The sequence below is a fragment of the Staurois parvus genome, unplaced genomic scaffold (assembly GCF_062004578.1).
Source record: "Staurois parvus isolate SC_StPar_1 unplaced genomic scaffold, SC_StPar_1.0 ptg000202l, whole genome shotgun sequence".
NCBI classification, from domain to species: domain Eukaryota; kingdom Metazoa; phylum Chordata; class Amphibia; order Anura; family Ranidae; genus Staurois; species Staurois parvus.
Window position 1 is genome coordinate 1,251,592 of NW_028317998.1, and position 25,281 is coordinate 1,276,872.

The 25,281-nt window shown below is 44.8% G+C and overlaps 1 protein-coding gene across 1 annotated transcript in view; it reads left to right on the forward strand.

The window, feature by feature from the left end:
• Nucleotides 1–5,045: 5,045 nt before the first annotated feature.
• The window catches only part of CHRDL1 (chordin like 1), a 139,661-nt gene continuing 119,425 nt past the window's right edge, over nucleotides 5,046–25,281 (forward strand). Inside the window, exon 1 of the mRNA XM_089678268.1 lies at nucleotides 5,046–5,211. Within this exon, the coding sequence (XP_089534394.1) occupies nucleotides 5,206–5,211 (6 nt within the window). The 5' untranslated portion in view covers nucleotides 5,046–5,205. The remainder of the gene's footprint in view (nucleotides 5,212–25,281) is intronic.

Consider the following 25,281-nt stretch of genomic DNA (forward strand, 5'->3'; position numbering starts at 1 on the left):
GGTTTAACATAAATAAATAAAACTGATAGTTGTAAGCACTCTTGTCAGTAGTAAAAGGTTTGTCTCAACCCTGTAACTGCTACATCTGCAGAACAGCTAGTTCTTTTGAAAAACAACAGACCAGATTGCCAGGTGAAAATAATAATAGGACAGCCTAATGCCTAAAAAAGAAATCTAATGCCGTCACCATATCTAAGAATAAGTAAGTTGCAATATAATAAATGTTTACTTTTGTATTTAATATTTAAATGTCCCTTCTTTGCCTTTTAAGTCATAACTTACCTTTCTCCCCTCCTCAGAGATCTTTGCCATGTGGCCCACAGCCTTTTCACTGAACGTTTACCAACCAGTCTCTATTTCTTCTGTATATATACACACTGTGGTCATGTTTATGGAAAGTCCATCCACCATCAGGACAAATAATAGCCTTTCCATAGAAATAAACAGTTTCTTCTGCAAACAGAGCCTGGCCAGATGAATTTTGGGGAAGCGGTGGTGCAGCTCCCACTGGGCCCCACAGCAATGGACTCAGAGGAGTGGTGGAGGCATGTGAGTAGAAGGCTTAGAGGGGTTGCTGAGTAGGACATTTAAAAGATATCTGTGCTGAAAGTAAGAGTTATGTTTTAAAAACCTGCTTTAAGTGTGCTACAATGGCTTGCAGAGGTCAAACTATTTACCTGCTATCATTACAGTAGGGGACCCTCTGCATTGCCTTAAAGAGGGCAAAATCTAAAAAACTTGCCTGGTTTTAACCATAGCATCCTGCAAGGAGCGGTGTTTGCTGCAGATGTCTGTGGCCATTGGATACACCCTGACTGGCAACAGCTGACAGCTGGTAGAAATTAGACCAGTTACAGAATCTTGAGGCAAGATTGAGGTTAAACAACCAAGAAGTCAGGACTGTCAGCAAACGAGGATTGTTAAAAAACAGGCAGAGGTTGTAAACAAGTATCAAACATTGGAACAGGGGTTATGGGAATGGGAGCCTGGGAACAGAATTTTAGAAAGGTATTTGCAACGATCAAGTTCAAAGGCTTATTTCACATTTGTGACCATGTTTTATTTTGCACCCATATTTAGGGTGTAGCATGAAACAATCATATTCCCCAACCCGTCCCCCCAGACCATCTCCTCGCTCCATGCAGACCAGACTATTTATCTGTATCATGAGAGTCTTCTCCCTACATCCTTCTGATTTCCTTTGAATTCAGCATGGCTGAACCTGCACTAGCAATGTTCTTTAATATGAGCTAGGAATTCAGAATTATATGGAATTGATAAAGTGAAGATGACCTCTGCCCAAAGCTTTCAGGCCCATTGGGGATGGGGTAATGGTGACAATTTACCCATAAAATTAGATTTATATTGAGAAACCCTATAAAATAAAGAACATATTTAGCCCAGTGAAGTTACTCCCCTTTGACCCCACTCCCCTCTTTGAACTAGGCATTAGATCCCTTGACCCATGGTGTATCTACTGATAATTAAGTAGATAGCAGCAATATGTGCAGTAAGAGGAAAAGATGGCTGGGCAGACTGAAGCTCACAAAATTAGATTTTCTGACTGGCACTACAAAACCATGTATTGTCTTATAAACATGTGGGGAGCTGCACCATGGTGCAGTGGCAGACAGAGAGACTGGTTGTTATAAACATGGACCTTGTATTAAGGAGAACGCCAAACTACAAACACCCTAGGTGGGAGAACACCACTATGGAAAACACTCACAGTTCAGTTAAAATGCAGTGGGAAGAGATGCACTGACAGTGTTTGTTCAGAGGGAGAAGTGTGGACAGGCTTTTTAGAAGTTTACAAATTAATAACCTGTCCCTACTCGTCAGGGACCTTTCCATAGTTGCTTTCCCTGGCAGATGGATTTGCTCTCCCTACTCTACTCTACTCTACTTTGCAAGCACTCCAAAACCCGGGGGCAGGGACTTATAAAGACCCTGATGACCCAAGATGGGTGCCAGGGGTCACATGGATGCAGCGTAGCCAACCATCATGCTGCTCCATGACCTAGGAGACCACAGAGAATCTAAGTTTCCCTTGACTTCCTCTCCAGCCTGTAGCAGCACTCATTTGAGTGCCCCCTGCAGTGGAATAAACAGACTGCACCTGCCTACAAATGCAGATCCCATTTATATAGGACTAGTGATATAAACTGGGGGGCTGTTTATTAGGCATGCTTACCACATTTATTATTAAAGTTACCCTCTGTGCTGAATACCTTTGCCATATCTGTAATTGTACCGCCGTCAAATGTGGCCCATTTAAGTGACTGACAGTAAAAGTCACTAAAACCTAAAAATGCTCCCTTGCAGTGGGGATGCCCTCACACTGCAAGCGTTAAATGCTAATTTGGGTCTAGAGGGATGTAAAAAAGCAGTTTTACTTACCTAGTCCACCTCTCCTGCAAGCTTGCACCAGGCTGTAAAAACAATCCCTACTACCTCTTCACTATACTCCAGCGGTCACAGGGCCTCTGATGTTGTCAAGTCCAATGCAGAGGCTTGAGACTTACAGTGGACATGGGGGCACTGAGGGACAGTCCACTGGTGGAGTTTAGGGAAGTAGAGGAGAGTTCCTGCTTCCAGAGGAGTGGAGGATCGGGTAAGTAAAACTGCTTAACCCTGGTCCCCTAGACATAAATGACTATTTAATCCTTGCAATTGAAAGGCAGCTGCAAGGGAACATTTTTCCTTTCCTTGTAGATGGGCTTTAACTATTCCTTACTCTATCCAAGACTAAAAAAGATTTGGCTGTAGATATACTGTACTTTAAATATTTTATATGCCTTTAGTAAAATTACTTCACTACTTTTGGATTGTAAACTTCAATAAGCAGTCCCCTGGTATGTTCTGTATTATTGTCTTTCATTAAAGTGATAAAGCCCTCTCTTGCAGCATCTTATGGAGTTATCCTCGAATGCAGGGCCTAGAGTTTTTTCTACCTACATCAGTGGTCTCCAAACTGTGCCCTGGGGGCCAGATGTGGCCCTTTGCTTGTCCTTATCAGGCCATTGGGGCACTAGTCCACCCACTGATGCAAGGCACTATTCTTTCTAATGACACCAACAATGAGGCATAATTACTGTTACTGATACCAACAATAGGGCACTATTCCTACAACTGACATCAATGATGGGGCACTATTCCTACCACTGACATCAATGATGGGGCACTATTCCTACCACTGACACCAATGTTATTGAACTATTCCTCACGCTGACAACAATAGTATGGAACTATTCTTCCCTCTGACACCAATGATGGGGAACTATTCCTTTCCCTGATACCAACAATAAGGCACTATTCCTTTCCCTGACACCAATGATGGGGCACTATTCCTTTCCCTGATACCAACAATGGGGCACTATTCCTTTCCCTGATACCAACAATGGGGCACTATTCCTTTCCCTGACACCAACAATGGGGCACTATTCCTTTCCATGACACCAATAATGGGGCACTATTCCTTTCCCTGATACAAACAATGGGGCACTATTCCTTTCCCTGACACCAACAATGGGGCACTATTCCTTTCCCTGATCTTAATGATGGGGCACTATTTTTTTTCCCTACTATCAACAATGGATCATTATTCCTCCCACTAATATCAATGATGAGACATTGTTTATTCCCATTAATGCCAGAGCATTTTCTACTCCCACTTTCCACAGTCTGGATCCCTCAAAGTCTGAAGGACAGTAAACTGGCCCTTGGTTCAGAAAGTTTTCAGACCCCTGCCCTAGATGATGTGCATCAATAGAAACACACAGGGGTTGATTTACTAAAGCTGGTTTTAGCGTCAAAGCTTAATTGAACAAGCTGAAGTGAGAAGTTGATTGGCTGCCGTGCGCAGCTACCAAAGATTTTGCACTCTCTAATTTTAGTAAATCAACCCCACGACCTTGTAGCCTAGAATGGCAAGGCACTCCACTGCTCCTCTCACTTCTTCCATCCCTTTTTGAAGTTAACAGACTGACTGGAAACTTCCATTTTAAAATGAAAAAAACCCTTACATAAGCCCTCTGAAGTGACTCACCTCATGTGATAAACAGTGATTAATTAAATCCTTCATTCTACATAAGCTGTACCTGTTTATCTGCAGTCTTCTATTCTCCATAGACTTCTAAAGTACACAGTTTAGATGGTATTTCTCGGCTTCTAGGAGGCGGGGGGGGTGCAAGGATCTGATGTCACACACTGCACAGCAGAGAGCTGAGTGTAATCTGAGACTTGACTGGAGGGAAAAGACACACCCCCTTATACAAAGCTTCACTAGGAAACATGCACACCTGAGGCTGTCAATCAAAGGCTGTGTGCTGGAGTGGGGTTTTTTCCAAGGATTGCCTTGTGTCTGGAAAAACTGTCAGAAGTGAGAGAGCAGAGGAAGGAGAGAGCAGAGGGGATCCACATCAAGTGCTATGGACTTAAGCAAGTACACAGTATGCCTTGTCCATTTTTTTAATTTAGAAGTTTGCAACCACTTTAACTCTTTCCTGTGAAAAACAAGTTCAGAGAAGCAGCATTGAGACAACAGAATCCAGCAGAAATGAAAGTTGTAAACTGCAAGTGCTATGGGAAGGATTTAAAAATAAAAATGTTTACTGGGGAATGATGTTTTTTTTTTTTGCTCCATGTGTTAAACTAAAACCCACTGAGGGATTAATACAAGGATAATCATATTATTCTGCATGCAGTTTTATTCTCTTCCCTGCTCGAATGTCCTACAGAATTGGAAGACGCTGTATAAATAACACAAAATAGGATTTTTTCTCTCCTCTTTAGCTAGTACTGAAAGGTGCAGAGACATTCAGTAGATTATCTTCTAACCACTAGAAGAACTGCACTGTCTGCCAGAGTAATGTGCTACCCCCATGCTCTGAGTGGCTGAACATCTACACCTCCAGTCCAGGCTAGTGGCAGGTGTCCAGCAGCTCCAGAGACTGGGAGAGAAGAAGAGGGAGGTGGGGGTGTGGAGGGAGGAGAAGGGGGAGGCAGGTACCCCTGCTCTGGCAATCAATCAGTCACTCAGATGCAAGCACTGCCCTCTCCTTCTACACACTTTGCTTGCAACTGACTTCCCTAGGGACAGCACAGAGCTCCATTCTGAAGTGCAGGACTGCACAGTACCACAGACACTGGATTATTAATTAATCAGTCTGCTGGGACTCATCTAGCCACACACTGGGACAGCCCATGAAGGTGAGTTATCTGTGCATTAGGCACATCACTAGAAAGAAATGCAGGAAACTCTATATAGAAAATATCAAGCATCAGTAGTCATAACCTGATTTGCTGAAAAAATAGCCAAGTTTGTGAGTATACAGCAAATATCCAGGTAAATGAATTAAAATATTTTTTGCTGATTTTGACTGAATACAGTAAATTAATTCCAGTTTATTGAATAACAGTTGTAGTACTAAGAGTAAACTTTGATTTGGAATACATGGTTAATGCTTCTGTAGTGATTACATGTTCAGAATACTTGAAGCCTTCTTTTTTTTAAGTGTATCGCAGTTGTTTTATTTCTGCTATATCCCTGTATATTTCTCCTTGATTTGGAGAAAACCTATGCTTCTCTAATGATATATCTAAACACCACATTTTTCAATGATAGCACCATTTGATTACTGATGTTTATACTTTATATATCTGGCCGATGTACCGGAACATCAGATTAGATTCCATAGCTAGATTTTTCAATAATAGCACCATTCGATGAGTGATGTTTATACTTTATATATCTGGCCGATGTACCGGAACATCAGATTAGATTCCATAGCTAGATTTTACAATAATAGCACCATTCGATTAGTGATGTTTATACTTTATATATCTGGCCAATGTCTTGGAACATCAGATTATATTCCATAGCTAGATTTTGCAATAATAGCACCATTCGATTAGTGTTTATGCTTTATATATCTGGCCGATGTACTGGAACATCAGATTATATTCCATAGCTAGATTTTGCAATAAAAGCACCATTCGATTAGTGATGTTTATACTTTATATATCTGGCCGACGTACTGGAACATCAGATTATATTCCTTAGCTTGATTTTACAATAATAACACCATTTGATTAGTGATGTTTATATTTTATATATCTGACCGACATACCGGAACATCAGATTATATTCCATAGCTAGATTTTGTTTTCCTAAGAATATTGTGAAAGTGGAACAATGTTTCAAAAACTAAACTAAAATATGCATGTGATGAATACTGTGTCATATTCAATAGTTTTGCCAAAGGATTTGAAGGAAATATATTTGTGATTTCCGTAGGTTTCCTAGCTAGACCATGTTGTAATATAAAAAGCAGAGAAGCTTCAAAGGTGCAGTCGTGGCTGTACTTGGTGGTTCTGCCATGTACATGTAATTGAGAAGAAGCAACTCTCATCAAGCAGTCACAATTAAGGCCCCAATCAAGGTTATTTTTCAGAGTGGAGTGGAGGTGGAAAACCCGTTAGCTGTGTCAGTACTGGCATTTTAGTTTTTGGTGGACCATCTGGAATGTAGTATTAACTGGCTTGCTACATGTCTTGAACTTCAGCATCATTATCTCCACACTGGTGGTCCTGGCTATCCCCCTTTCCTCAAAACAGTTATAAAATAAACTGTCAGAGTCTCACTTCTCCTGTTCCATTCTCTATGATGTGACATTAATAGAGAATTCCTCATTAAGTATGTAACTTAGCCAAATGGCCAACATTTATGAAAAGAGCAGGAGATTCAGTTGTTTGTACTCACATTGGGCATGGTTGCCTTGTAACGTGACTGGGCACAATTGGCTCCACTCCCCCACTGGCCTGCACTCACAATGTGCTGGGTCTGGGCATATTTACGTCATCACCTCTGCCTCATACAGATGCATAGCATGCTCAAATCCAGCTGAACCTTACTCTTCAAGCAGGCCAGGGCATGGTACGCTAAACTAGTCAAACAAAAGACTTTGGAGATCAAACATGCTTGGGAATAGTACAGATTGCCAAGTATAAGTACTCCCTGAGTGTCAGTATCTACAAGAGATGACAAAAGCTACCATGGGTTATTAAACAAAGCATCTAATATAATGCAGTGGCTATTGTACCCCAGCCACCTGTCAGGCTTTAATTCCTTTGTTGGAAAATAATAGATAGAAAGTTAAGGTTTAGGTCTCATGATTACTACAAATGGCTTTTTGCGCTCAATGATAGATTGTATAAGACTAATTTTCATAATATATAGATGCAAACATATGGCAATAACTGATTTATAAACCTAAAATTCTGTACTGTATATGGAGGGTTTTCTTTTTATTTATTCTATTTATTTTTTCTATTGGTTAACTAGATGTCCTTTTTTTATTTCAACTTGACGATGTAACTATAAAACCTAGAATATCATGCAATTAGATTGGACATGCTGATGAGTAGTGAGTGAATATTGATTTCTGTAGCTGCTAAGAAACTATGGGGCAGATTTATAGAAAGTGGTAAATCTGGTGCAGCTCTGAAGAGAAACCAATCAGCTTCCAGTTTTTTTTTTTGTTTAAGTTCAATTGAACAAGCTAAGGTTAGAAGCTGATTGGCTGACATTCACAGCTGCACCAGATTTTGCACTCTCCAGTTTTATTCAACCAACCCCTATAAATACTAACCTTACAACTATTACCAGCAAAACCAGTCAGTGACTATAGAATATTATAGAATTGTGTACACACAAAAAAAGGACTTTTCAGGTAATACCTACTGATACTGTGCCTGAAAAGTCCCATTTCTCTTTGTAAAATGTTCTATAGCTGCTTGGGGATATTGGCACAATAGACAAAGTGATAGTTCCATATACCGTCATTTATACACATTTATTATCATAATAAAGAAAATTGCTCTCAGATTTATTTTATACCAGTGGGTAGGAGCATTTTCTGGAACTTTTAGTTTATCTGGAAGGCCTTAGTTTACCTTGATATAAACAAAAAGTACATCAAATTCACATTGTCTCTAAATAATTCTGTTTATTATTGAGTCACACAGTGCTGTCGGCTTTAGTGGCACTGTACAAAGTAAAGGATACATACAAAAGTGTATAATAGCAAATACATAAATTGACAAATACTTATACGGTTGCATAGCAAAAACTTGCATAGCAGTAACAAGATACAATAGAAAAGAAAGTTATGTCTATAGAAGATCACAATCCAGAGCATTGGATCATTACTTCACAGGAGCTAGAAAATAACAATATAAAAAGGGTTAATATCATAAAGTGATGTATGGTTGAAATATTATCTTTGCATTGAGACCTAAACAATGTGAAACAAAAACATACTTTTTAGAATTGGTCATATATTTCTTACTGGGCTGGTAGGTGGCGCTCTTGCATCAAGTCACCCAAAAAAATGAGCGTTCTACTGTAAATATACAGTATATTAGGCAGGCAGTTATAGGAATATCCTTTCTGTATATTCCCCTTTGAGGTGTCCATGCAATGTCTAACATTTCAAAAGAAAAGTATATATGACAGAAATATTCCAAAATATTTTAGGACTGTCCCTTTTTTTTGAAAATTTTCTCTTAATATCTTGCTGAGATTGGCTGATTATGTATGTTTTTGCTAATTTAAGAATGAGGGGGCATCGCAGCCAGAGACATTTGCCACACACCTATTTTAGGTGACAATATACAACATAGGCTGGTCATAGATGGGTAGAATTTTGAAATACAATTCTTGCGAAAAGTACGTTCTAAGAAAGTTTGCTTGCTTTTCTAATCATTAGTGGGGGTCAAATCAATGTTCATTTTTGACCACAGTGACAAGAAAATTCAGAGGTGCAGGATGGAAAATTCTCGAAGCAACACATTTCTAACAGTGGTTTTGGTTTTTTAAAGCCAATTCATTCCAAATGTTAAAAGAAAATAAAACATTTTGACCAACATTTGGATGCTTTTAAATGTTCTGAGAATATTCTTACAAATTTTCCAGAAGCCTTTTCCTAAGAATTTTGATTTGAAATTCCATCCATGTATGGCCAGCTCTAGATAATTAAGCCACGTGTCCTGCGATAAGCTGGTCAGGGTTGTATGGTTCTTGTTTTAGTTGCATTGTTATGTACAGTTATATATGAACACAGGACAGTAAGATGTGTATACTCTGCTTTCTAGTACTGTAAATAGTTGTACCTTGCTGCTCCATCTCACAATGTATATCTGTATGTCCACCTAACCAATGAATATCCCCATAACCACGTGGCTGGTATCTTGGCTCAACAAATATATAGCAGGGAGGCTATAGGAATATAAAGCTAATGTACAAATCTCTGTAAATGTAAATAAATGTACAAATCTCTATAGTCAATACTAGGCCAAAAATGTGCAAAGAAAAGTATGTAAAAATGTTAAAGTCACAGCAACAACTACTTTAGGGTAAACACTGTAATACATAATTAAAAAGTTGAGGTCACTGAATATATACTATACTTTCATTGTGAGTATAGGAAGATAGGTTTTACATTGCTTATTGTCTGGTTACATTTTAAAATTGCTGTATATTATATTCACTATTCTTGGGAATAAACAGGGGCGAGGAATCATGCTCTGAATAGCTGATTTGCTAATTTTTTTTATGAATCAAATTACTGTCCAAAGCATCCCCTTCCTTATATTATAATGTAATAAATCTGAACATCAAGTTTGATGATCTAGAAACTAGGAAATTGTTAATCAGAGGGTATTATGAAGAATTTAAATGCTGCGCTGCCACTTCAAATTCTTTTGGTACTAAATTATTTTAGCTGTGTCACACTTCAATACGTGATCATATCCCACATTTATGGCAGGACCTGCCAAAAATAGCAAAATAAAAATTTGTGTCTTTAGAACAAGCTATCTCTTGGGGGGGAAATTTATAAGGCATTGAAGAATATAGCGGGGAAGAAGAGCGCAGGACCCGACGGGTATACGGTGGGGTATTATAAGAAATTTAGAGACCTATTGGTCCCCAAGTTCTGTATATATATATATATATATATATATATATATATATGAATGCCTTAGGAGAGGGAATGGGAATAAGAGCAGAATTGTTGCAAGCTTATATAACGATCATTTTAAAAGAAGGAAAGGATAGCTCACAATGTGCTAGTTACAGATCTATATCACTTCTAAATACAGATACAAAATTGTGTGCGAAGGTGCTCGCTACAAGGTTAAAAGAGTTGATGCCTGAATGTAAACACTTAGATGAAGTGGGCTTTGTCCCAGGAAGGGAAGGGAGGGACAATGGTCTAAGAACATTGCTTCTCTTACAGAAGGCAAAAAGAGAAAAATGACCAACAATTATACTGTCGATCGATGCTGAAAAAGCTTTTGATAGGGTAGATTGGGGGTTCATGATTAACACCCTAGAGGTCTGGGGAATAGGTACTAAGATGATGGGTTGGATAAAGGAGCTCCATAATGGCCCAACAGTGGCGGTCAAGGTAAATGGGCCTCTCTCTGAGTCTTTTAGGATGTACAACAGTACAAGACAGGGTTGCCCCTTATCCGCGTTATTATTTGTTTTATCCTTGGAACCTTAGTTGGCGATGGTAAGAAATAGTGTAGATATTAGAGGAATCAAGATAAGTGATATAGAGCATAAGGTAGCGGCATATGTTGATATATTATTTTATATTGTGAACCCTGTGTTAATGTTACCTAACCTAATGAAATTATTAAAATAGTATGGAGAGCTTTCAAATTTGAAAATAAACCCCATAAAATCAGATATCTTGAATATTAATATTTCTAAGAACGAGATGCAGACTCTACAAAAGGACTTTCTGTTTTCTTGGAGGGAAAAGGAATTGGGCTATCTAGGAGTAAAATTGACCCCTTCTATAAAAAATATATACCAGGTAAACTATATCCCATGAATAAATGAGGAGTTGAGAAGACTTTCAAAGGGAAGGGCTTCTTGGATTGGGCGTATAACTTTGGTTAAGATGGTGATAGCCCCAAAAATCCTATATAAATTTCATATGCTCCCAGTCCACATTCCAAAATCCTTCTTTGCGATAATTAAAAATGTAATGCTTAAATATATATGAGCTAATAAGAAGCCAAGAATCAGGTATGAACTTCTGTGTAATAAGAAAGAAAAAGGAGGATTAAATTTGCCCGATATTAAGAATTATTACACTGCGGTGATACTATCACGAATTGTAGATTGGACACATAATTCACAGGGGAAGAGTTGGGTTAAAATAGAAGGCACCTTATGTAACACACGATTAGAGAGGATTATCTAGATACCACGGAAAGTTTCATAATATGGATGAGACTAGAAATACATTGATACAGGAGGTGTTAAGAGTATGGGATGGATTACATAAACAAATGGATTGGAAGTATAAGTCACTGTTGATTCCCCTGGTGGGTACTGATTTTTTTTCCCGCTGGGGAAGGATAATATTTCGGGGAAATGGTTTAGGGATGTAGATGCATGGTTGGGGGATATAGTGGTTAAGGGGGAGTTGTGCACTTTTCAAGATTTAAAGAGTAAAAAAGATATATTTGTAGCATTAGATGAATTGAGATATTACCAATTAAAACATTTTGTTTCAAAGTTGCCCCAACCCCTGAGGATGGTGGAGGACATTCTCCCATTCGAAAAGATGTTGGGCTGTAGTATGGCTCTAAAACATGTCACTTCTGGGATTTAGAATATTCTAACTGAATTGACAGCACTGTATTTATTTTCCATTGTGACTGGTTTATATTGTTAGGATGATGTCTATGTCTATGTATGTTTTAGAGATGAGCGAATCGAAGTAGGCGAAGTGGAATTCGTTTCGAATATTGGAAAATTTTCGATTCGCGCCGAATCCGAAAAATAGCCTACTTCGGACGCGCGAATCGAAATTTTTCCTAAAATGGCGGCGGACATGTGCGGCGACGGAGCGGGGATGTCTGGGAAGGCGCGCAGACAAGGCGCGCTGACCCATAATGCATTCCTTAATGACATGTGATCGCATTAGCCAATCAGCAGCCAGCCAGCCAGCACTGTGTAATGGTCGAGCTATAAATGGTGGCCATTTTAGAATTCTTCATTTGCCTCCAGTCATTCAAGAGAGGCAGACCGCTCTGTATTAGGGACAGAGTTAGGGCCACAGAAACGTTACTTGGGGACAGAGAAACGTTACTTAGGGACAGAGAAACGTTACTTAGGGACAGAGAAACATTACTCAGGGACACAGAATTGTTAGTGAGGGCCACAGAATCGTTACTTAGGGCCACAGAAACGCTAGTTAGGGCCACAGAATTGTTACTCAGGGACAGACAGAATTGTTACTGAGGGCCACAGAATTGTTACTTAGGGCCACAGAAACGTTACTCAGGGCCACAGAAACGTTACTCAGGGCCACAGAACTGTTAGGGCCACAGAAACGTTAGTTAGGGCCACAGAATTGTTACTCAGGGACAGACACAGAATTGTTACTGAGGGCCACAGAATTGTTACTTAGGGCCACAGAAACGTTACTCAGGGACACAGAATTGTTACTGAGGGCCACAGAACTGTTACTTAGGGCCACAGAAACGATAGTTAGGGCCACAGAATTGTTACTCAGGGACAGACACAGAATTGTTACTGAGGGACACAGAATTGTTACTGAGGGCCACAGAACTGTTACTTAGGGCCACAGAATTGTTACTCAGGGACAGACACAGAATTGTTACTGAGGGACACAGAATTGTTACTGAGGGCCACAGAACCGTTACTTAGGGCCACAGAATTGTTACTCAGGGACACAGAATTGTTACTGAGGGCCACAGAACCGTTACTTAGGGCCACAGAATTGTTACTCAGGGACAGACACAGAATTGTTACTCAGGGACACAGAATTGTTACTGAGGGCCACAGAACCGTTACTTAGGGCCACAGAATTGTTACTCAGGGACAGACACAGAATTGTTACTGAGGGCCACAGAATTGTTACTTAGGGCCACAGAAACGTTACTCAGGGACAGACACAGAATTGTTACTGAGGGACACAGAATTGTTACTGAGGGCCACAGAACCGTTACTTAGGGCCACAGAATTGTTACTCAGGGACACAGAATTGTTACTGAGGGCCACAGAACCGTTACTTAGGGCCACAGAATTGTTACTCAGGGACAGACACAGAATTGTTACTCAGGGACACAGAATTGTTACTGAGGGCCACAGAACCGTTACTTAGGGCCACTGAATTGTTACTCAGGGACAGACACAGAATTGTTACTGAGGGCCACAGAATTGTTACTTAGGGCCACAGAAACGTTACTCAGGGACACAGAATTGTTACTGAGGGCCACAGAACTGTTACTTAGGGCCACAGAAACGTTAGTTAGGGCCACAGAATTGTTACTCAGGGACAGACACAGAATTGTTACTGAGGGCCACAGAACCGTTACTTAGGGCCACAGAATTGTTACTCAGGGACAGACACAGAATTGTTACTCAGGGAGAGACACAGAATTGTTACTCAGGGACACAGAATTGTTACTGAGGGCCACAGAACCGTTACTTAGGGCCACAGAATTGTTACTCAGGGACAGACACAGAATTGTTACTGAGGGCCACAGAATTGTTACTTAGGGCCACAGAAACGTTACTCAGGGACACAGAATTGTTACTGAGGGCCACAGAACTGTTACTTAGGGCCACAGAAACGTTAGTTAGGGCCACAGAATTGTTACTCAGGGACAGACACAGAATTGTTACTCAGGGACACAGAATTGTTACTGAGGGCCACATAACTGTTACTTAGGGCCACAGAATTGTTACTCAGGGACACAGAATTGTTACTGAGGGCCACAGAACCGTTACTTAGGGCCACAGAATTGTTACTGAGGGCCACAGAACTGTTACTTAGGGCCACAGAAACGTTAGTTAGGGCCACTGAATTGTTACTCAGGGACAGACACAGAATTGTTACTGAGGGACACAGAATTGTTACTGAGGGCCACAGAACTGTTACTTAGGGCCACAGAATTGTTACTCAGGGACACAGAATTGTTACTGAGGGACACAGAATTGTTACTGAGGGCCACAGAACCGTTACTTAGGGCCACAGAATTGTTACTCAGGGACAGACACAGAATTGTTACTGAGGGACACAGAATTGTTACTTAGGGCCACAGAAACGTTACTCAGGGACACAGAATTGTTACTGAGGGCCACAGAAACGTTACTTAGGGCCACAGAATTGTTACTCAGGGACAGACACAGAATTGTTACTTAGGGCCACAGAAACGTTACTCAGGGACACAGAATTGTTACTGAGGGCCACAGAACCGTTACTTAGGGCCACAGAATTGTTACTCGGGGACAGACACAGAATTGTTACTGAGGGCCACAGAATTGTTACTTAGGGCCACAGAAACGTTACTCAGGGACACAGAATTGTTACTGAGGGCTACAGAACCGTTACTTAGGGCCACAGAATTGTTACTCGGGGACAGACACAGAATTGTTACTGAGGGCCACAGAATTGTTACTTAGGGCCACAGAAACGTTACTCAGGGACACAGAATTGTTACTGAGGGCCACAGAACCGTTATTTAGGGCCACAGAATTGTTACTCAGGGACAGACACAGAATTGTTACTGAGGGACACAGAATTGTTACTGAGGGCCACAGAACTGTTACTTAGGGCCACAGAATTGTTACTCAGGGACACAGAATTGTTACTGAGGGCCACAGAACCGTTACTTAGGGCCACAGAATTGTTACTCAGGGACAGACACAGAATTGTTACTCAGGGACACAGAATTGTTACTGAGGGCCACAGAACCGTTACTTAGGGCCACAGAATTGTTACTGAGGGACACAGAATTGTTACTGAGGGCCACAGAACCGTTACTTAGGGCCACAGAATTGTTACTGAGGGACACAGAATTGTTACTGAGGGCCACAGAACCGTTACTTAGGGCCACAGAATTGTTACTCGGGGACAGACACAGAATTGTTACTGAGGGCCACAGAATTGTTACTTAGGGCCACAGAAACGTTACTCAGGGACACAGAATTGTTACTGCGGGCCACAGAACCGTTACTTAGGGCCACAGAATTGTTACTCAGGGACAGACACAGAATTCTTACTCAGGGCCACAGAATTGTTACTGAGGGCCACAGAACCGTTACTTAGGGCCACAGAAACGTTACTCAGGGACACAGAATTGTTACTGAGGGCCACAGAACCGTTACTTAGGGCCACAGAATTGTTACTCAGGGACAGACACAGAATTGTTACTCAGGGACACAGAATTGTTACTGAGGGACACAGAATCTTTGAATTAAAGAGTATGTCAGACAACATGCAGAGGAGTGGCAGAGGAGGCAATGTTTTAGGAGCGAGCAGACGTGGCAGCAGAGGAAGGGGTCGAGGCAGCACTATTCGCAGCCAGAGGCCAGTGCTCCCGGTGTCATCCAGCGGTCGTGTCTCCACCGACAACCCTGCCGTCATCGATTGGTTGGCTCGGTCGTCTTCCTCTTCCCAGGTCACCTCTGACACCTACAGCCAACATTCGGTGGGTACGTCAGACACAACCGTTAGTTGGCATGGCCCGGGACCAAGCCCACTGAAATCACGTGTCCTCTACCTGCCCCTGTCCTTTGGTGTTCCCTCACCAAGCGAAGTATCGCATGCTGTGGGCTCAGCCCCACTGTACAGTGAGGAAGAGCTAACAGAGGGCGGTCAGGAACGGGGGGAGACATCCGCCTTTTCAGCAGCCAGGCGAAGAAGTAATGGCGAGGAGAGTGGCTCGGTAGCCGGTCTAGAGACAGGTCTGTCTCCTGACCCAGACGCAGCCGAGGGGGCTAGTAGTGAGGCGGAGACCCTACTTGATGATGAGGAGGTTGATCGCACTTGGCAGCCTCGTCGTCATCAGGCAATTTCTTCCGCATCATCAGGAGAAGAGGGTGGAAGCTTGGTAGCGAGCGAAACAGTCGGTGGGTTGCCCAGGAGGCAGCAGGGTCGCAGCAGTGTCAGTGGAGGCAAACGGCCACGGAGAAGAGCACCAGCTCCACTGCAGCCTACCACCACGGCCAGTAGTGGTGCCGGTGTGCACGGAGGAAGTAGCAGTCAGCCAGTGAGGAGTAGCGGGGGCAAAGTTTCCTACTCGGCGGTGTGGCAATTTTTCGTCAAGCCGCCCGAGGAAGTAAACGTAGCCGTATGTCGACTATGTGGCCAGAAAGTCAAGCGTGGCCAGGGGGCCCATGTTGGGACTACAGCGTTGCGTCAGCATATGCAGCGTCGCCATTCGGTGGCCTGGGAAAACCGTGATAAAGATACGGCGGTTCTGCCTGCCCCAGCCCAGGGTTCCATTTTGTCATAGGGTGCTGGCAGATTACGGGCATCCCATTGCTGCTGCCAGGCCTTAATCTGCCATGGGCCCCTGTACCGCCTCCTCATGCTGCTGCCAGGTCCAGAGTCCGTCATGGGTCCCTGTACGGCCTCCCATTGCTGCTGTCTCCATCGCCACACTCTGCCATGTGCCACTTTCAGGTCTCCTCACACACTGCTGGTGTGTTTGAATTTTTTGACATAGGGTGCTGGCAGATTACGGGCCTCCCATAGCTGCTGCCAGGCCCCTAATCTGCCATGGGCCCCTATACCGCCTCCTCATGCTGCTGCCAGGTCCACAGTCTCTCATCCCATGTGCCACTTTCAGGTCTCCTCACACTGCTGGTGTGTTGAATTTTTTGACATAGGGTGCTGGCAGATTACGGGCCTCCCATAGCTGCTGCCAGGCCCCTAATCTGCCATGGGCCCCTATATACCGCCTCCTCATGCTGCTGCCAAGTCCAGAGTCTGTCATGGGTCCCTGTACGGCCTCCCATTGCTGCTGTCTCCATCGCCACACTCTGCCATGTGCCACTTTCAGGTCTCCTCACACACTGCTGGTGTGTTGAATCTTTTGACATAGGGTGCTGGCAGATTACGGGCCTCCCATAGCTGCTGCCAGGCCCCTAATCTGCCATGGGCCCCTATACCGCCTCCTCATGCTGCTGCCAAGTCCAGAGTCTGTCATGGGTCCCTGTACGGCCTCCCATTGCTGCTGTCTCCATCGCCACACTCTGCCATGTGCCACTTTCAGGTCTCCTCACACACTGCTGGTGTGTTGAATTTTTTGACATAGGGTGCTGGCAGATTACGGGCCTCCCATAGCTGCTGCCAGGCCCCTAATCTGCCATGGGCCCCTATACCGCCTCCTCATGCTGCTGCCAAGTCCAGAGTCTGTCATGGGTCCCTGTACGGCCTCCCATTGCTGCTGTCTCCATCGCCACACTCTGCCATGTGCCACTTTCAGGTCTCCTCACACACTGCTGGTGTGTTGAATTTTTTGACATAGGGTGCTGGCAGATTACGGGCCTCCCATAGCTGCTGCCAGGCCCCTAATCTGCCATGGGCCCCTATACCGCCTCCTCATGCTGCTGCCAAGTCCAGAGTCTGTCATGGGTCCCTGTATGGCCTCCCATTGCTGCTGTCTCCATCGCCACACTCTGCCATGTGCCACTTTCAGGTCTCCTCACACACTGCTGGTGTGTTGAATTTTTTGACATAGGGTGCTGGCAGATTACGGGCCTCCCATAGCTGCTGCCAGGCCCCTAATCTGCCATGGGCCCCTATACCGCCTCCTCATGCTGCTGCCAGGTCCACAGTCTCTCATGCCATGTGCCACTTTCAGGTCTCCTCACACTGCTGGTGTGTTGAATTTTTTGACATAGGGTGCTGGCAGATTACGGGCCTCCCATAGCTGCTGCCAGGCCCCTAATCTGCCATGGGCCCCTATACTGCCTCCTCATGCTGCTGCCAAGTCCAGAGTCTGTCATGGGTCCCTGTACGGCCTCCCATTGCTGCTGTCTCCATCGCCATACTCTGCCATGTGCCACTTTCAGGTCTCCTCACACACTGCTGGTGTGTTGAATTTTTTGACATAGGGTGCTGGCAGATTACGGGCCTCCCATAGCTGCTGCCAGGCCCCTAATCTGCCATGGGCCCCTATACCGCCTCCTCATGCTGCTGCCAGGTCCACAGTCTCTCATGCCATGTGCCACTTTCAGGTCTCCTCACACTGCTGGTGTGTTCAATTTTTTGACATAGGGTGCTGGCAGATTACGGGCCTCCCATAGCTGCTGCCAGGCCCCTAATCTGCCATGGGCCCCTATACCGCCTCCTCATGCTGCTGCCAAGTCCAGAGTCTGTCATGGGTCCCTGTACGGCCTCCCATTGCTGCTGTCTCCATCGCCACACTCTGCCATGTGCCACTTTCAGGTCTCCTCACACACTGCTGGTGTGTTGAATTTTTTGACATAGGGTGCTGGCAGATTACGGGCCTCCCATAGCTGCTGCCAGGCCCCTAATCTGCCATGGGCCCCTATACCGCCTCCTCATGCTGCTGCCAGGTCCACAGTCTCTCATGCCATGTGCCACTTTCAGGTCTCCTCACACTGCTGGTGTGTTCAATTTTTTGACATAGGGTGCTGGCAGATTACGGGCCTCCCATAGCTGCTGCCAGGCCCCTAATCTGCCATGGGCCCCTATATACCGCCTCCTCATGCTGCTGCCAAGTCCAGAGTCTGTCATGGGTCCCTGTACGGCCTCCCATTGCTGCTGTCTCCATCGCCACACTCTGCCATGTGCCACTTTCAGGTCTCCTCACACACTGCTGGTGTGTTGAATTTTTTGACATAGGGTGCTGGCAGATTACGGGCCTCCCATAGCTGCTGCCAGGCCCCTAATCTGCCATGGGCCCCTATACCGCCTCCTCATGCTGCTGCCAGGTCCACAGTCTCTCATGCCATGTGCCACTTTCAGGTCTCCTCACACTGCTGGTGTGTTCAATTTTTTGACATAGGGTGCTGGCAGATTACGGGCCTCCCATAGCTGCTGCCAGGCCCCTAATCTGCCATGGGCCCCTATATACCGCCTCCTCATGCTGCTGCCAAGTCCAGAGTCTGTCATGGGTCCCTGTACGGCCTCCCATTGCTGCTGTCTCCATCGCCACACTCTGCCATGTGCCACTTTCAGGTCTCCTCACACACTGCTGGTGTGTTGAATTTTTTGACATAGGGTGCTGGCAGATTACGGGCCTCCCATAGCTGCTGCCAGGCCCCTAATCTGCCATGGGCCCCTATACCGCCTCCTCATGCTGCTGCCAGGTCCACAGTCTCTCATGCCATGTGCCACTTTCAGGTCTCCTCACACTGCTGGTGTGTTGAATTTTTTGACATAGGGTGCTGGCAGATTACGGGCCTCCCATAGCTGCTGCCAGGCCCCTAATCTGCCATGGGCCCCTATATACCGCCTCCTCATGCTGCTGCCAAGTCCAGAGTCTCTCATGGGTCCCTGTACGGCCTCCCATTGCTGCTGTCTCCATCGCCACACTCTGCCATGTGCCACTTTCAGGTCTCCTCACACACTGCTGGTGTGTTGAATTTTTTGATATAGGGTGCTGGCAGATTACAGGCCTCCCATAGCTGCTGCCAGGCCCCTAATCTGCCATGGGCCCCTATACCGCCTCCTCATGCTGCTGCCAGGTCCACAGTCTCTCATGCCATGTGCCACTTTCAGGTCTCCTCACACACTGCTGGTGTGTTGAATTTTTTGACATAGGGTGCTGGCAGATTACGGGCCTCCCATTGCTGCTGCCAGGCCCGTAATCTGCCATGGGCCCCCGTACCGACTCCTCATGCTGTGACGTTGCAACAAGGTGGAATTCAACCCTACATATGTTAGACCGCCTTTACGAACAGCAAAAGGCCATCACAGATTTCCTGATGTTAAAAGCGGATAAAGGTACTCCCTGTGTAACTTAGATGTCAGCCATTGGCAGCTCATGCGTGACACCTGCGCTTGCTCAGGCCCTTTGAGGAGGCCACGCTATTCGTGAGTCGGCAGGACTATGGGATGAACGACGTCATTCCTCTGTTGCACGTCCTGGAACAAATGCTGTTAATAATGGCTGGTCAGGGTGCGGTAGACGTGGCGCACAGATCTCAACGCCACATGACCCCTGTGGGGGCAGGACAGGAAGAAGAGGAGGAGGTAGAGGAGGACATTGGTGCTCAGGAATTATTGAGTGAAATGGGTGGTTTATCCACTCAGCGGACAGGAGTGGAGGAGCAGGAGCATCTGGTAGAGGAGGAGGAAGAGGAGACAGAGGACCCAGACACACCGTGGCAGTATGCTGTGGAGATGGAGGCAGGGAGTCCCTCGCATTTCTTGGCACAAATGGCCCATAGCATGCTCGCTTGCTTGCGTACCGACAGCCAAATAATAACCATCAGACAGAGGGATGACTTTTGGCTGTCCACCTTGTTGGACCCTCGCTACCGTTCCAAAATGGTGGCCTTTTTCACACCTGCTGAGAGGGAGGCCAAAATAACGTACTATAAAAACCACCTATGTAGTCAGCTGGTCTCTGCCTGTCTGCGCCAACGTCCATCCTCAGACACTGTGGGCCCTGTGCGCTCGCGTTACGCTGCCATGGCAGCAGGGGAGGGGTGGGGTGGTAGGAGCAGTGGCAGCTCCACCAGCAGCAGCTGCCTCAGTCTGCAGTCGATGATGAGTAGCTTTCTTCACCAGCGCAGTGAGGAAACTAATAACCAGCCGCAGCAGCAGCAGCATCAGGTGGACCTGGAGCAGGACCTCAAACAACAGGCTTAGGCCTACTTGGACAGCACCCTGCCAACCGAGGTAGACAATCCCCTTGACTACTGGGCAACGAAACTTGAGCTTTGGCCCCAACTAGCTGAATTTGCCCTTGAAAGGCTGTCATGCCCGGCCAGTAGCGTGGCATCGGAGCGCGTGTTTAGTGCGGCAGGAGGTATTGCAACTCCGCGGAGGACACGACTGTCCACCCAAAGTGTGGAGAGACTCACGTTTGTGAAAATGAATCAGGCGTGGATTAGTCTGGATTTCAAACCACCAGTTCCTGACACAACTGACTAAATCCGCCATGAATCATGCCCCAAACATGTGCCACTTTCAGGTCTCCTCACACTGCTGGTGTGTTCCATTTTTTGTCATAGGGTGCTGGCAGATTACGGGCCTCCCATAGCTGCTGCCAGGCCCCTAATCTGCTATGGGCCCCTATACCGCCTCCTCATGCTGCTGCCAGGTCCAGAGTCTGTCATGGGTCCCTGTACGGCCTCCCATTGCTGCTGTCTCCATCGCCACACTCTGCCATGTGCCACTTTCAGGTCTCCTCACACACTGCTGGTGTGTTGAATTTTTTGTCATAGGGTGCTGGCAGATTACGGGCCTCCTATAGCTGCTGCCAGGCCCCTAATCTGCCATGGGCCCCTATACCGCCTCCTCATGCTGCTGCCAGGTCCAGAGTCTCTCATGGGTCCCTGTACGGCCTCCCATTGCTGCTGTCTCCATCGCCACACTCTGCCATGTGCCACTTTCAGGTCTCCTCACACACTGCTGGTGTGTTCCATTTTTTGTCATAGGGTGCTGGCAGATTACGGGCCTCCCATTGCTGCTGCCAGGCCTGTAATCTGCCATGGGCCCCCGTACCGCCTGGTCACGCTGCTGCTGGGTCCACAGTGTGACATGGGTCCCTGTACCGCCTCCCATTGCTCCCACTCTGCCATGTGCCACTTTCAGGTCTCCTCACACTCCTGCTGGTTTCCATTTTGTCATAGGTTGCTGGCAGATTACAGGCCTCCCATAGGTGCTGCCAGGCCCCAAATCTACCATGGGCCCCCGTACCGCCTCGTCACGCTGCTGCTGGGTCCACAGTGTGACATGGGTCCCTGTACCGCCTCCCATTGCTCCCACTCTGCCATGTGCCACTTTGAGGTCTCCTCACACTCCTGCTGGTTTCCATTTTGTCATAGGTTGCTGTATGGCCTCACATTGCTGCTGCCTCCACCGCCACACTGTGGCTCCAAACACTGGTTTTGGCCCCGTGACTGGCCAAATGAGTGAAGTGTGCGGTGATTCTAAGATCGACGGCACTCATCTGCATGTCATACTGACTGACAGTATTATTTCTCTTCCCCAGCAGACTCCAAGGGCATTTAAATTAAAGGTACAGTGTTCTGCACTAATATTAAGTCTCTCTGAAGCCTAGAAACACCCTTTTTTAAGTTAAATTCACAGCGAATATATTCGACTCGAAACGAATATTGTCCACGAATTCGCCGAATCAGTCGAATCGAATTTTTGAATACTTCGCTCATCTCTAGTATGTTTAATAATTTGCACATAATTTGCACCATTATAGCACTGTATATTGTATTTTGTACATTCACAGTTCACCTGCATTGGATCAGATGGTACAAAATGACCATGCAATCTGGTTGCAGTGTGTTCCCAAAATTGCTGCATGCACAACTTTGGTGCATATGTAGTACAATTTGAGCTTTAAAGTGAATTTTAAAGGTAATCAGTGTGGTTCCTGTGTGATTCATATGCGATTCATAGTATTAGCCTAAGCTCACTGTTTAATGTGGAAAATGATTATAGAATTTACCACCTGCATTTAGCCCAGGTTCACACCAGTGCTGACAGTTTCAAATTGACAAGTCACACCCTATTGTCCACAATGGAACTGTTCAAAGTAGATTCTGCACTACTTTTTGTGAAGTCGCATGATTTCAGTCAGATCCAGTGAGAACCTGAGCTTATGGTAAAGTTTTTGGGCTTGTGCAACCAAAAACGTTCAGCTGGTATTGGGTCTTTTCATAATTATAACTGCACTCATTGCTATTACAGTGGTGGTTTTCACAGACTTTAAATGTAGACACAGTAATTTTTCCATCCTGTTGTTTGATATTTCCACAATTATATTCTGCTGATTTGATCTTCTTTGATCAATATTTATCCTAAAGCTCAGATGGATCCTGGCAAAGGATTTCTTCTGAAAAAGATGTTATGGAGGGGGTCACATGGCAGAAACGTGTGAACCTTTTGATGTGTCCTATCCCATTACTTAAGCTATATAGATAAACGCCTAATAGTTGGAAAGCATTAATAGGATTTCTTGTTGGACTGAGAAAATATTCTTTGATATAAACCCGTAAAATATTTTTTTTATTTTTAACTAGCTGTGGTGAATTGTTTTGGCATTCAGACTTGTAAAGATGTAAGAACATTAAAGTTTGAGAATCAACAACTCTCTTCTGTCTTAGCAACATCAACATATTAACCACTTGCCTACCAGGCACTTTTACCCCATTCCTGTCCAGGCTAATTTTCAGCTTTCAGTGCTGTTGCACTTTGAATGACAATTGCGCGGTCATGCAACACTGTACCCACACAACATTTTTATAATTTTTTGAGACAGATAGTGCTTTCTTTTGGTGGCATTTATTCACCACTAGGTTTTTTATTTTTTTGCTAAACCAACCAAAAAAAAGTGTTTTCTTAGTTTCTGTTATAAAAATTTGTAAATAAGTAATTTTTCTCCTTCACTGATGTGCACTAATGAGGCTGCAGTGATGGGCACTGATAGGCAGCACTGATAGACAGACAGCATTGATAGACAGCACTGATAGGTGGCACTGATAAGGAGGCACTGATAAGTGGTACTGACAGGCATCATTGATGGACACTGATATGTGGCATTGATGGGCACTGATAGGCACTGATAGGTGGCACTGATGAGGAGGCACTGATGGACATTGACAGGCATCACTGATGGGCACTGAAAGGCAGCACTCATATATGGCACTAATAGGCGGCACTCATTGGAACTGTTAGGCAGCACTGATTGGAACTGTTAGGTGGCACTATTAGTTGGCACTGATGGGTACTGATAGGCGGCACTGACTTGCACTGATTGGTGGCACTGATAGGCTGCACTGATAGGTGTCACTGGCTGGCACTGATAGGCATCACTGACTGACAGTTGGCCATGAAAGGCAGTTCTGATGGGCACTGATATGTGGCATTGATGTGCACTGATGGGCACTGGTATGTGGCATTGATGGGCACTGACAGGAGGCAATTATGGGCACTGAAAGGCAGCACTGATTGGGCTGCAATGATAATCAGGGCACTGATGATCAGTGCCCTAATGATCAGTGTAGGTGTCCCCCTGACAAATGCTGCTTACCTGCTCTCCTCTGCTCATGTGCTGTCAGCGTGAGGAGAGGATTTCTGGCATTTCCTATTTACATGTGATCAGCTGTGATTGGAAACAGCTGATCACATGATAGAGACTTTGTTATTGGCTCTTTACTGCGATTAGTGATCTGCTGTGTCCCAGGGACACAGCACACTACTGATCACCATGCTGCGCCCCGGGGGGTGCGCATGCCGCAGCTAGAGTAGGAGGACGTCATATGACGTCCTCCCAGAATGAGAGAGCCATCGCCCACCCGTCACTTCCTTATATGGTGGGCAGGAGGTGGTTAAAGTGTGGTTGGCTGGGTTTAGTTAAAGAGAGCCAGTCACAACTGGATTTATTCAACAATGTAAGCATTTGGGCTTAAGCAGAACAAAATTCCATTGATTTAACAGTTTCAAAAAACAGTTACAATCCAGTATGTGCAGGGAATGTAACTGTCACATTTGCTTGTGCTCTTAACCAAACTGTCAGACCAACAATGACCCTGAGCATGAGGCCAAGTTGACCCCCCAGTTGTTACAGCAGAAAAAGGGGAAGGTTCTGAAGTGGTCATCATCATCTCCTAAACTTAATACCATTGAGCCAGTCTGTGGAGATCTCAAATGTACGGTTCATGCAAGATGACCAAAGACTTTGCATGACCTGGAGGCATTTTGCCAAGACTAACAGACAGCTATATCACCTGTAAAAATTCAGAGCTTCATAGATAACTATTGTAAAAGACTGCAGGCTGCCATTGATGCTAAAGGGGCAATTAAGAACTAAGGGTCTGTAGACTTTTGGACAGGGGTAGTTTTATTTATTTACTTGTTGGCATGTTTTGTTTTATGATTGTGCCATTCTCTTATGACCTACAGTTGAATGTGAATCCCATAAGAAATAAAAGAAATGTGTTTTGTCTGCTTACTCATGTTTTCTAAAAAAATGGTACATACTGTATATATTACCAATTCTCCAAGCGTATGTAAACGTTTGAACACAACTGTATATATTAACATAAATCAATGCACAGAGAAAACATCTAGACTAATCAATTACAAGGAAATTGCAAGGGACCTATAAAGGTCCATACTGTAGCCATAAAATTATGCATACTTTGCATTGTGATAATTAATATCAGATATTGAGCGGAGATAGGGAGAAAAGAGAGAGAAATAAAGTAGGAAGAAAAGGGGG